The 13,124-nt window shown below is 39.4% G+C and overlaps 1 protein-coding gene across 1 annotated transcript in view; it reads right to left on the bottom strand.

The window, feature by feature from the left end:
- The window catches only part of LOC145992638 (uncharacterized), a 99,481-nt gene that overhangs the window by 61,265 nt on the left and 25,092 nt on the right, over positions 1 to 13,124 (bottom strand). Inside the window, exon 3 of the mRNA XM_083129009.1 lies at positions 8,147 to 8,595. Coding sequence (XP_082985135.1) covers positions 8,147 to 8,595 — 449 coding nt within the window. The remainder of the gene's footprint in view (positions 1 to 8,146; positions 8,596 to 13,124) is intronic.

Here is a 13,124-nt window from a genome sequence, read left to right on the forward strand (position 1 = left end):
ATTAAATATTATTGTTATTATTATTATTGCAACACTTGGTTGAACCCCCGAAATGTATTTCTAGGTGCAGTAGAATGTGTGTTTATATATATGGGATGCTGAATTATGTACCCCCCCCCAAATGAAAAACATTCCTGCGCCACTGAAGATCGCATCACAACAGCCATCACTAATGTTACCCCTGAAATGCTGGTTAATGTTTGGCAGGAAATTGACTTTCGTTGGGATGTGTCCAGGATGACCAACGGTGCACACATTGAACCATAACAGATTTCTAATAAAAAACTTGAAGTGTTTTGTTGCATATTGACATATAAACCAAGTCTGTATGTGGTTCCAATAAATAATTATAAATTATTGAAGTTGTAAACTACATAAAGAATCACCCTGTATTAATTGATTGATTGACTGACTTGGTGTTTTAAGTCCACTTTATGTACAGTAAGGCTAATCAGGACTGGACCTACAATTTAAAGTGGGATCTGAACCCCTGTGTGTCTCCATCGGGTATCAAACACGGGACCCTTTTGATTACAACGCAAAGACATGACATTGGGGAGCCAACTTTAAATATTAAGTCTCTGCTTCCACTATGTATGGCTTTACCCTTCATGATGATACAAACACTTGGTACTGACTAAAGGTGACAATGGTGTGTTGAAGAATGCCCCACATTTTGATAGGGGCAGAATTACATGGCAACCAGCTGATTATATCAACCATGCTCCCATTGCTCATTTGTACCTGGGTTGTACCGAAAGTAATGCAAAAGTGGTCATAACCACTTTATTAACTGATGTAGATCGTTCAAATTGCACATGTAGTTGGAGTGACTCTTCCTCTATACAAACCAGCTACTCAACATAGTCTTCATTTAAAGCGATGCATTTGAGCCATCGTTGAACCCAACTCTAGAATCATATTTGAAAAAAGTCCGGTTTGCACTGTGCGACATCCACTTTCACCTTGTCTGTGTCATCCAATCGTTGTCCCCGAAGACTGTCCTTCATGGGACCAAACAAGTAGTCTGAGGGTGCTAGATCTGGCTGTACGGTGGATGGGGACCACGGAACAGCCCATTTTGCCCATCACCTGATTGTTGCCAAAGAGGTGTGTGGTCGTGCATTGTCATGGTGAATGTGGATCGCTTTCAGATTCTTGTGCGGTCTCTTCCTCCTAATGGCTTCTCTAAGCTTATGGAGTGTTTCAATGTACAGCTCGCTATTGATGGTACGGCCGCATTCCAGGAAATCAAGGAAAATTACATGCAATCAACTCATCCACTCGCTGACGATTCGTGTCAGTGGTCGCAGTTGATGGTCTCCCACTGCACAGTTGTCTTCAATGTTTGTTTCCCCTTCTGTAAACTTCTTCAGCCACATTGCACATTGCTCTTGTCAATGGTGTAATCTCCGTACACATTCTGTAGCCTTCTGTGGATGTCCGGCAGTGCACACCGGACTTTTTTCAAAGAGGATTTGAAAGTTGGGTTCAACGATGGTGCAAATGCATCGCTTTAAATGGAGACTATGTTGAGTAACTGGTTTGTATAGAGGAAGAGTCACTCCAACTACATGTGCAACTCGTAGATGGCCTGTTCTTGCTTGAGCAGCACAAAAACAAGAAATTTAAAGTTTGAGTGATATAGTAAAAAAATAACAAAACCAATGGCAGGGCAGCACTTTAAAGACCAAAACATGTCAAGCAGCTTTTACATTTTTTTTTCAAATATACACAATGGACATTTACATCACGACATATGTTTTAAACCCAGATAATAACACAAAAATGAGATATGCATAATATCTCGGCGATATTTGTTTTGGTTATTGAGAAATATGCCTTCGACACTGCTGAAATTCACATCAATCCCTGAAGTAAAAATGTCCTCTGACATAATTTAGAAAGGCGTGCCAGCTGGCACCGTAAACTTAGAATGGGCCATGAATGCAACAGCAAAAAAGTCATTAGTAGAGCCTGGATTTTTTATGTAATATCAAAGTATCAAATATGTACATAAATATGTAACAATAATTGATAAAATATGTACATAAATATGTAACAATAATTGATAAAATATGTACCTAAATATGTATTATCAAAAGGATATGTAGCTAAATATGTCGTATTATACAATATGTAATATTAATAGGTAAAAGAAAGGAAAAAGAAGGAGGTAAAAGAAAACTCAGATATGAAATAAGTGTTGCATTTGGAGAGAATCACCTGTGTGCATAAAGACACAAATTTAGAAAAGAATGAAACTGAGTATGACAAGTAAACGTAATCCACACTACAAACATAATAGTTATAGTCTTGAAGCCTTCCTGGCAACAAATGATGAAAAGATTGTTTCAGTCATGGTCGATAGAACACGAGATATTTGTTCATAATAGTAACAAACTATTTCCTTCTGAAACAAATATTTTGAGGGAATATTAATTTGAATTTGAATTTGAATTTAAAATTTTGGGTGCGTCAGCACTAAGGCTATTTTGCACCCATCACATCACGGGGTCCAGCCCCTTATCGTTACACATAACAACTCTAATGTTGCATAACTAAAATCATAAAATATTAAAATCTTCTGACTTTCGTTAAAAGCTGAGGCTGTAAAGGAGCACTCAGCACGAATAAGGACAAAACATAGGACAACACAAACAAAATTATACTGGCCATAGGGCCAGTCGCCAGAGCCTCGTTAGTCTGCAGTCCAGGGTGTACTATGTGGAAGTGAGGTTGACACTTGGGTGCACTACATGGAAGGAGCACCCCTTACACCCCTGAGGGAATATTAACTTTCCCTTAATATTTTTCCCCCTGAAATCCACTATTGAGTCGAAAAGGAACTACTATAACAATTCCAATGTGGACCAAAAATTCACAACAGAAAAAAATTGAATATCTGTAACTATGCCAGGTATCCTGCAAAAAGGGGAGAGGCAGATTCATAATTTTCGCACCAACCAGTGCATCCACACCAGTGGTCAGAAGTAGCGAGCTACTTGTAGCGTTGCTACTGTAGCTAGCTACAAAATTTGTAGCTGTAGCTGTAGCGACGCTACATTTTGAAAATTGTAGTTGTAGCGGTAGCGAAGCTACAAAATTCCTGTAGTTGTAGCGAAAATTTCGCTACAGCTACATTTTTTCTCAGCATTTTGAGGTGAATTTTGAACGTGGCAACAGCGTCAGAAAAGATCGACAACAACCCTTAATTTTGCAGGAGGTTCATAAAGACAGTCTATTATATGGAGGTACAGATTATCTAGATTCTAGATTATAGATATCTGCGTAATTTATTAATTAGTATCTGAAGAATTCAGGTATCCAGATAACTAACTGACATATATGAATATATTCCTGCTAACAGCTACGTTTTTTTAGCTGCATCGCTATTTTGCCTTGTTTGCTGCACCACTGGAAAAAAGTGCCTCGTTTGCGTCACCCCCGGAACAAATCCTGTGGATATTCATGGTGTAAGAGGCACCAAAATGTCATTAATTGCTGTGTAAGACACAACTTGCAGTGCACAAACGAGCAATGGAATATCCACTGCACTGACAAGGGAATAGTGCCAGCAATAAATGGCTCGGTACGTTAACAGCATTGATCATCGTCAGTATATAGGATCTCACCAGCAATAAATTATTGTTACAAGAATGATAGAGTTTCTGGGATTACAATTATTTTTGCGATAGTATTTGTTCACAAATTTTAAAATTACAATACGTTTAGAACACTCAGGTTTATACGACAGTTTCCTCAAAAATTTTATCATATTGCAAGAAGTATGTACGAGTTATTTCCTGCAGAAATGACAATTTTCTTTAGTTAATATACATAGTTTTCAAATTTATGTATTTCTCCTACTTTTGCGTCACTTTTCTGTAACTTTTGCTAATCATGACATCATCATCCTTCGCTGTTTCCTGCCTCTGGCTGGGTTAGTATAGAAGTCAAGCCTCTCCATTTTTTTCCTGGTCTTTCACAACTCCTCTCTTTCCAAGGTGTTCCAATCTTGTCTCCTAACACTCTCCACTATCTGCTCTTTCCACCAACATCTTGGTCTCCCCCTTGGCCTTATTCCCACTCCTTGTGCATTGTAAGCTCTTACTGGCAGTTTTTCTGCATCCATCCTCTTCATGTGTCCGAACCATCTCATCTGTGCCTGATCTATTCTGTCCTGAAGCTTCACTACACCCACTGTCTGTCGGATCTCCTCATTTCTTATTCTATCCCGTCTAGTCTTCCTCAAAAGACTCCTTAGAAACTTAATCTTCACTGCCTGCATCTTTTCTTAGTCTCTCTATGTCATTATCCAAGTCTCTGCTCCATACGTAATTATTGGCACATAGTATGTTACATATTACCTTCTTGCACCTCCTATTCCATATTATTCTTCGAACGCTTTGATATAGTCCACCACCATTCATTTGTCCTCTTCTGTTTACCTCCACATCTATTCTTCCACTTCTCTCAATCATGACAATGAGGATAAATGGTTTATTTAATTATTCTCTTACCTATAGTCGCTTTCTGCCACTTTCGGCTAATTGTGAGAACGAGGAAGAATGATGAATGATGAGCAGTGTGGGGAATGGAGGAGCAGGAGGATCTCATCCTCCCAACTTGGCATCTTTCCTAGTTTTTGTTTTGAGTCCATTTTATGCATAGATAAGCTGATTGAGACTAGATCCAAGCCACTATGTGCCTCCGCTGGGTATCAAACCTGGGGCCCTTTTGTAGTCAAAGGGCTCCAGGTACTTTTCATTCAAAATGCTGACTTCATATCAGTCTATAAAAAATTAAATATTTATTCTCAAGAAAAATATGTTGATGTGAACATAAATACGTAATCCTACCAAAGGAAGGCAGAATTGCAAACAAAGTATACAGAGAAGGATCGAGAAGTAAAGAGTAGTGTTCGTAGGGTAGACAATCTGTCCCAACAGCCGGAGGAAGCAGCAAAAAAGAGAAATCTTATAGAACTGTACATCACAAAAGTTCTGTCAGGGAAACAGATGCAGAGAAATCTACAAGATATATTTGCAGTGAGAAGTAAAGATGGTACCCTCCTTACAAATATTGAGGACCAACTGAGACGTTGAAAAGAGCACTTCTCTGCAACCCTTAATTGCTGTGTGGATGCTGAGATAGACCAAGGGCACGAGGAAGATGATAAAGATGATAGTGAGAATGAAGGCTGATGTTCCAACAGTAGGAGAAATGAAACAGGCTCTGTGAGAGATACGTAATGGTAAAGCAGCAGGTGTTGACAACATATCACCAGAAGTGATGAAAAGTGACATAAACACCACGGCAAAAGTTTCAGATTCAATTTTGTACTGAAACAGTAACAACAGAAAAACAACAACAAAACAATAGAGTACAAGATGACAAAGAAAAAATTAAGATTACACATACATTGTTAACAATTTTCGAAACTGTGCACTGGCAAGAATATGCCAACATTTGGAGGCAGGTTATTACATGAGCAAGGAAGCCTGTAGAAAAGAGACCGCTGTAGAAGGGAGAGCCTTGTAGTGGGATTGTGAAAGAGAAGATATGGACTGAGGGAGAGATGCCTAAGGACTAGAGGTGTGGTCTATTGGTGAAGCTACCGAAAAAAGGGGATACATCAAAGTGTGACAACTGGAGAGGTATAGCACTTTTCTCCATTCTGAGTAAGGTATTTACCAGTTATCCTAAACAGTATTAAAGAACATGTTAACTTGAGACTCAGAAGAGAACAGGCAGGGTTTCGCCAAATTGCTCTTGTATCGATCAAATTAACATCTTGCAGATAATTTTGGAGCAATATATATAGAATGGTCATCTCGTCTCCATGCACTTTTCATTGACTTCGAGAGAGCATTTGACTCGGTCAACAGAAAGGCAATGTGGAAGGAAGTGAAACGTTATGGAATGTGTGACAAAAATTCTTGGTCTTATCTGAGAAACTTGATTATACATGAAGGCCGTGTATCTGAGCCAATAGACATACAGTCTGGGGTAAGACAAGGTTGTATATTATCACCCACAATGTTCCTGATTGTGATCGATGCAGTGATGCGAAATGTAATAGGAGGGAAAAGACGTGGTATCCAATGCAGATTGAATAACAGACTAGAAGACCTTGATTTTGCAGATGATTTGTGTTTCTTGTCTGAAGCACATGGTGATATGCAAACAAAACTACCACATTTGATAGAAAATGCAAAGAAAGCAGGACTTGTGATTAACTCCAAGAAGACCAAGGTATTGAGGATCAACTCCACAAAAACTGATCCGTTTAGTATCGGTGAAGAGATATTGAAGACGTGGATAGCATTACTTACCTAGGCAGTGTGGTGGCATACAACGTACGGCTTCACAGGATGTTTCTCAATGTATTCAAAAAGCACATTTGTGAGGCTCCATCCAGTATGGAAAAACAAGAAAATATTTATGAAGACCAAACTTACATTTTAAGTCAGTGTTATTTTATGGGTCCAAGACAGGGAAAGTAACAAAAACGATAACTTCTAAACTACAGACCTTCATCCATTGCTGCCTGAGAAAATATTTGAATATCTGATGGCCAGAAGTGATTCAAAACCAAGAACTTTGGAGAAAAACTGGAGAAACTGAGGTGTCCATACAGATAAAGCGGCGAAAATAGAATTGGATAGGGCATACATTGAGGAAGGAAAATGAGGCTGTTGAGAGAGAGAGAGGCACTAGACTGGAGGAAGGAAAGAGCTGAAATGTAGTGATGAGAATTGCCATCAGTAGGACCAGGTGGAGATGCTTTGTTGATGTCCCATATTCCACAAGGAACAACAGGAATTAAGTAAGTTAGTATTTCTCTCAGAAATTGCCTGAAACAGTTTTCAAACATGAAAGCCTACGAACAAAAGAGGCATTTTAAGGCAAATATTATTGCATAAAAGTATAAAAAATATTTCAGAGGTCAGCCCACCCAATGTTTTTCAAAGTTGGTGCCACTGGCCATCACTGACAAAGGTATTGGCATGTAGGATGGAGATATTTCTTAAGATCCTGTTACCTATATCTATATTTTCTTTGCACAATAACCATTGATATCCACAAGATCATGTTTAATCTTTAGAGCCAAGGTAGCTCAGTTCGTAGAGCATCTGGCTACCAAGTGGAAGACCCGGGTTCGAATCACAGGATATGTGATCTGGACCAGGAATTTTTCCAGTCATTTCCTTGTTTCTGAGTGGCTCTGAGGCCCACCCAGCCTCGTAAATGGGTACCTGGGGGATAAAAGTAGCTGGGCATGGTGCTGATCACATCATCCCAACTATGGCCGAGTTGAAGAATATACCCTCACATCACCCCGTATGCTTTCATTGCATGTGTGCATATCCACAGGGGTACCTTTCCCTTTCCTTACCCTTACATGTTTAATCTGTAAGGTTTAGTATCATACTGAAATAACAGGAACTAATATATTTTCTTATTACTGACTATTCCCACCCTTTGGCCCAGTGTTCCTAAAAAAAAAAGAATGCCAAAGGCATAAAAAATGGCAAAATAAGGTCTGATTGCTAAAAAAAAAGTACACGTAACCCCCTCCACCCTTTTTGAAATATCTCCTTTATTCACAACTGGCAACATAGTCTCCAGACCTGGAGTGCTTTTTAAAATGAATTACATGGACGAATGATATTTTCTTATATACAACTGGGCAATTTCACTTTCATGTTCCTGAATTTGAATTTTAGAAACTTGTTTACAATATCTAAAATACCAGGCATTTTATGATATGTATTCACTTGTATGTAACCAATACAACATTGTCTGATACATATGTCAATCCAAAATTGTGGAAAATGGCATTTAAAAACCTAAGTGTTTAATGAAATTGTGATTACTACAGGTATATTTTGCTAGAAAGTCACCAATTTTGAAATTTTTATATTTGAGCAGAATTTTTCACTTTTTGTCCTCCAAAAAGTATAATTTTGCATTCTGGGGTGGAAATGATTTTGCTTTCGGCTGCTGGAGTCTCATGTAAGTTATTAAACTGTCCCTTGGAAATGCATATATCTCATCAAAGTGAATGAGTTTTGAAGAAATATGGTTAACTATTGTCATACTCAGTTTCACTCTTGGAAAATCAAAAACACTCACTTACCTTTCTCCTTCGGCAGGATGGCATTTACTCCCAATCGTTACTTCAGAATTCATTACTTCTTCATGTTCCAAATCAGAAATATCATTGTCACTGTCTTCGAATGCACCGAACTGTGCACTACTGTCACTTGCAACAAACTGTTTACTTTCCTCCTCTCCAAACGCACTCATCCCAGCACCGTATTGCTGGGAGGAGCTGCCACTAACAGTGTTCGGGACAACAATCATCTCCTCCTCCTTTGGTTCCGATTTAACTGTAGAGGGCGTTGGGTGCCAACTGCTTCCAACCGTCTCTTCCTGAGAAGGAACATCTTGGGGTTCAGTCTTCACTGCACAACTCACAAAGTTAGGGGGTGGGCCTTGATGCGAGGACGAGATACATTCCTCAAAATCTCTCTTCCGTTTGCTGCCTGCCTTTGCTTGAGGCGATGACGATGAGGCACTCGGAGCCTGCAAAAGACATTTCACATGTGAATGAGTACCATGTACTAAAATGTAAGACAAAATAAACATACTCTTGGGAGTGTTGCTCCAGAATTGATGCCCACGCCATCTAGTGACTGAATGTGCAGTGATTGATTCACAAACTCACAAGGTTTGGCGATTTAGCTTGGCCATGGATCAGAGTTGGAAATTAGCAGTCACAAGTTGTAAACAAAATGTGACTAGAATTTTTGATTTTGCACCCCCTTTAAATTTCTCAAGTCATTACTTTGCTGAGCAGAATCAGACACTAAGAGTGTTTAATGGACAGATCAGTTCACTAATTTCTTATGCAATGCATTGGTTGTTCTGGCTGCTTTCATAACTAGAGCTTGGACATTTTTGTGATAAGAAATCTCCCTCACTAGTATTTACAAGTGCTTCTGTTTCCAATACACAATGTTTGGGCCCATTTCTAAGGCTTTCTTCAGGCTTAAAACATTATCATTATTATTATTTATTATCTTAATAGGGTTACATTTAAGCCGTACAATATTTTATTTAGTTCATTATTAATAAAAGTAATGACTTGATGCCCTATATACAAGGTAACCAAAAAAAGTTCTTGCCGTTTTTGAGGTCCCATTAATCATGCGCTCACAGAGAGGAAACAAAATGACGCATGTGCCTGCCAAGCGATCGGGAGTTAGTCTGACCATCGATTGTCAGTAATACAGGCACGTTGCGCACACACAGCAGTCATAGCTCGTCCAGTGTCAAAGAGGAATGGAGGTATCGAAGCAGCTTGTTCGCGTGTGTTTGTTGTATGACTTTAAAGTGGGGCTGTCAGCTGTCGCATCAAGTCGCGGCATTTGCCAGGCATTTGGGGAGAATGCCGTGAACGAACGCCCTGCCAGGCATTGGTTCCAGAAATTCAGTTCAGGAGATGTGAACCTTTTGGATGAACCTCACAGTGGACGACCACATGTGTTGGATGACGAGGCCCTGAAAGCAGTCATCGAGGAGGACAGTGGTCTAACGTGTGATGAACTTGCAGAAAGGTTCCATGTTTCCGCTGAAACAGTCCGACTGTACCTGCATGGGATAGGGAAGTCATACAAGTTAAGCAAGTGGGTACCCCACACATTGTCGGCAGCCAACAAGGAACAACGAGTGACACCCTGTTTGTCCTTGCTCACTCGGCACCTAAACACACCCATATTTGATCACTTGCTCACTGGTGACGAAAAGTTGGTCCTCTATGACACTCCCAAGCGTACAAGACATTGGGTGTCGCCATGTGACCCTGTTCCTCACACCTCAAGACCACGTCTGCACCCACGAAAGGTTATGCTCTCTGTATGGTGGAATTGTTGGCAAGTGGTGCATTATGAGCTCCTTCCACCTGGTCAAGCTATCACTGCTGTCCTCTACTCTCAGCAGTTGCAAAGGGTGCACCGTGCATTGCGGCAGAAGGAGCCGGCATTTGTGAATCGCAAGGCATTACTGCACGACAATGCCAAGTCACATGTGGCAAAGAGGACCCGGGAGACCCTTCAGCAACTTGGCTGGGAGACACTGTGCCACCCACCATATTCACCGGACCTTGCACCAACAGATTACCACCTGTTTCATTCCCTCGACAACCACATCCGTGGGAGATCCTTCGCAAATGAGGGAGACCTGCGGAACGCACTCACGGACTTCTTTGCATCCAAGCCCGCCGAGTTTTATCACCAGGGTATTGTGCAGCTGCAGGAACGTTGGCAAAACGTGTTGGATGCTGATGGAGATTACTTCGAAACCTAAAGGTACGTACAATCCACTGTACTGATCTTTGTTTATCAATGCTCTAGAACGGCAAAAACTTTTTTTGGCTATCTTGTAGTAAAAATGCCTATACAATAAAACTACATCTAAATAAAATGAAATGATTTACATGACTTATAGAATATTCTATAGCCTCATACATAGCATATATATTGAAAACAAATCGGAAGTTAAGGATGTGTGGGTGTGGATATGAGTGGATATGGAATTGACTTTTCGCAGAAAGAGCTTAAAATTTTAATTAATTATATGTAGAGAGATGGGGGGAGGGGAGAGCACTGAAAACAATATAGACTGCGAGTTAGAATTTATAAACATGTGAACGAAGAAGACGACAGAACTTTGCTTTGTTGGTACTGAGTTTAACCTTTGTTGGGAGTAACAAACTCACATCATGAGTTAAAAGTTAAAAAGCTCAAAAGGATCAAATAGTTAGTTGGAAGGATGGCAGCAAATTGAGGAGTACTATGATACAAGACAATGGGTTCTAGGTGTGTTGGAAATGCCATTCAATTGATTGATTTGGTTTATTTTACTTTGCTCTTCTGTCACTTTGGCTAATTGTGACAATGAGGATGTGATGATATGATGAAATTGATGAAAGGACATTAACATGGACCCCTGGTGTCGTAGCACACTATGTTAACCTTTCTGCTATGGAGGCCAGTCCTAGGATTACTTGAGGAACGGCCCACAAACAGATTGAAAAGTTGAAGAACTGCAAATTAGCCACTTGCAACACAAACAACACCTACTTAATAGCCAATATTGACAAACAAGCAATGTAAAATTCAAATCATTAGTTTTCTTTCCAAACACATAGCCTGGATAACATTATTGAATGGATTCCAGATCCTTCAATATCTCACTAAAAATTGCACATGAACCAGTTAGAATTCAGAAAATATAAGTAGTTTTGAAAACAGAAAAAAACATAAAATCATGTCTGGTGCATTTATTTGCACACGGAAGGCCGTAGGACAAGCCTAAGGGAAAGCATGGTTATTGCCAGCATTAAAAAATGTTAATGTTCACAAACAAAAGTACAGGGTGTCCATAAATTATTCATCCCATAACAGATCCAAATATCTTTACTATGTCAAATATCTTGGACACAACAGACATGGCATTACATTCATTGAATCAAATAATTTTTCGTGAACACAGTTCTCATTATTAATATACCTCTATATGGGCATCTTGAATGGTTTTCACAATATCAAATCTATTGACTAATTCACTCCATGTGTTGTGGATTATACCCACGGTAATGGATGCCACAGCCTCCTCGATCCAGATGCCACAGCCTCCTCGATCCAGAACTTCAATTCCACCTTTCTTGCTGTAGACGATGCCCGTCACGAAACCCCACTTAAAGAAATCTAGAGAATTTTGTACAGGAGATTTTTTTTTCCCACAACCACAACACACACATTGCCTTTTCCTGCACCATCGCCATATTACTGTTTTGCCGCAATGCATGATGGTACAGAGTATTGCCAAGTACATGGAAGAAATTTTGCAAGATGTTCTTCATGTTAGTACTATAGGGGAACCACAAGGAAAAAGATTTGCGCAGAACCGGGCCATGCTCGCAGGTATGGAGGAAGGAAGGGGAAAGGAGCCATCAATGTGGTCCGAGTCGGTGTTGCCAGGCCTATTGATTTCTTTGGAGATTTCCTTAATAAACTGTTGCTATGGGACTACCAAGAAACTGCTCAAAAACATGTTTCCTGCTCATCCAGGGTGGCTACAAACAAGCAGAAATGAAATTCCCTGACTTTTCCAGGTTTTCCAGGACAAAATTTATATTCTTCCCTGACAATTACAAACTAAACTAAATCGATGTTTTTGCAAATGGAAATAATAAACTCATACAGATCCAGGTATGGATTTGTAAAGTACCAATATTATCTTCAATGTAATTGATTAATTTTTCTATTCTCTATGATTTGAATTCAAACAGCAAAATAGTGAATTAGTAAACAATTCACGAGCTAGGGAAGGATTACTGAATTTTATCATACACAGTAAGTTTAAAATAAAATATTTGATTATTTTTAAAGTTACGACTAAATGAGATAAGAGTGAAGAGTGATTGATTAAGAAATACATTTTGTAATTTATCAGTCTCCTTATCCATTTTCGGTTTTATATGTGGATATTTCCACTGAGGTTTGAAACCCTCTGCTTGCAAGAATCATGAGTGCGGACTCATTTTTCGATGCATAAAGCTACTTCTGTCTTCTCTGTAAAGCAAACAACTTAACTCTTGCATATAAGTGAAACAATTGAATTGTACAAAAGAAAGTGTCATATTTCCTTGCATTATCAGTGGGATTTTTGCTTCAGTACAGTATATCCAAGTGAAGTACTGTGTAACTGACAACATGCAGTTATACCATTATTGCTGACGAAAAGGGTATGTAGGTATTAGAAATTTAACACAAGGAGTTTATAGAATTGCACTGTATATGTACCTAATTTAATTTCAGGAAGAAGTGGCATGCAGCCGTAATCTGGTACAGTTGCAATGCAGCCATAATCTGGTACAGTTGCAATGCAGCCATAATCTGGTACAGTTGCAATGCAGCCATTTTAGGAAAGTTCTAGGTTAAAGATTGCAGCTCTCATACAGTCTCCCACCGACTGCAATGTAGCCTACGTGTAGTAATCAGATTTTCGCATGCTCAGAATTTGGCACAGAGCCACCAGCAATTGTGTGA

Source organism: Lepisma saccharinum, chromosome 9, assembly GCF_977018435.1.
Source record: "Lepisma saccharinum chromosome 9, izLepSacc3.1, whole genome shotgun sequence".
Lineage (NCBI taxonomy): Eukaryota > Metazoa > Arthropoda > Insecta > Zygentoma > Lepismatidae > Lepisma > Lepisma saccharinum.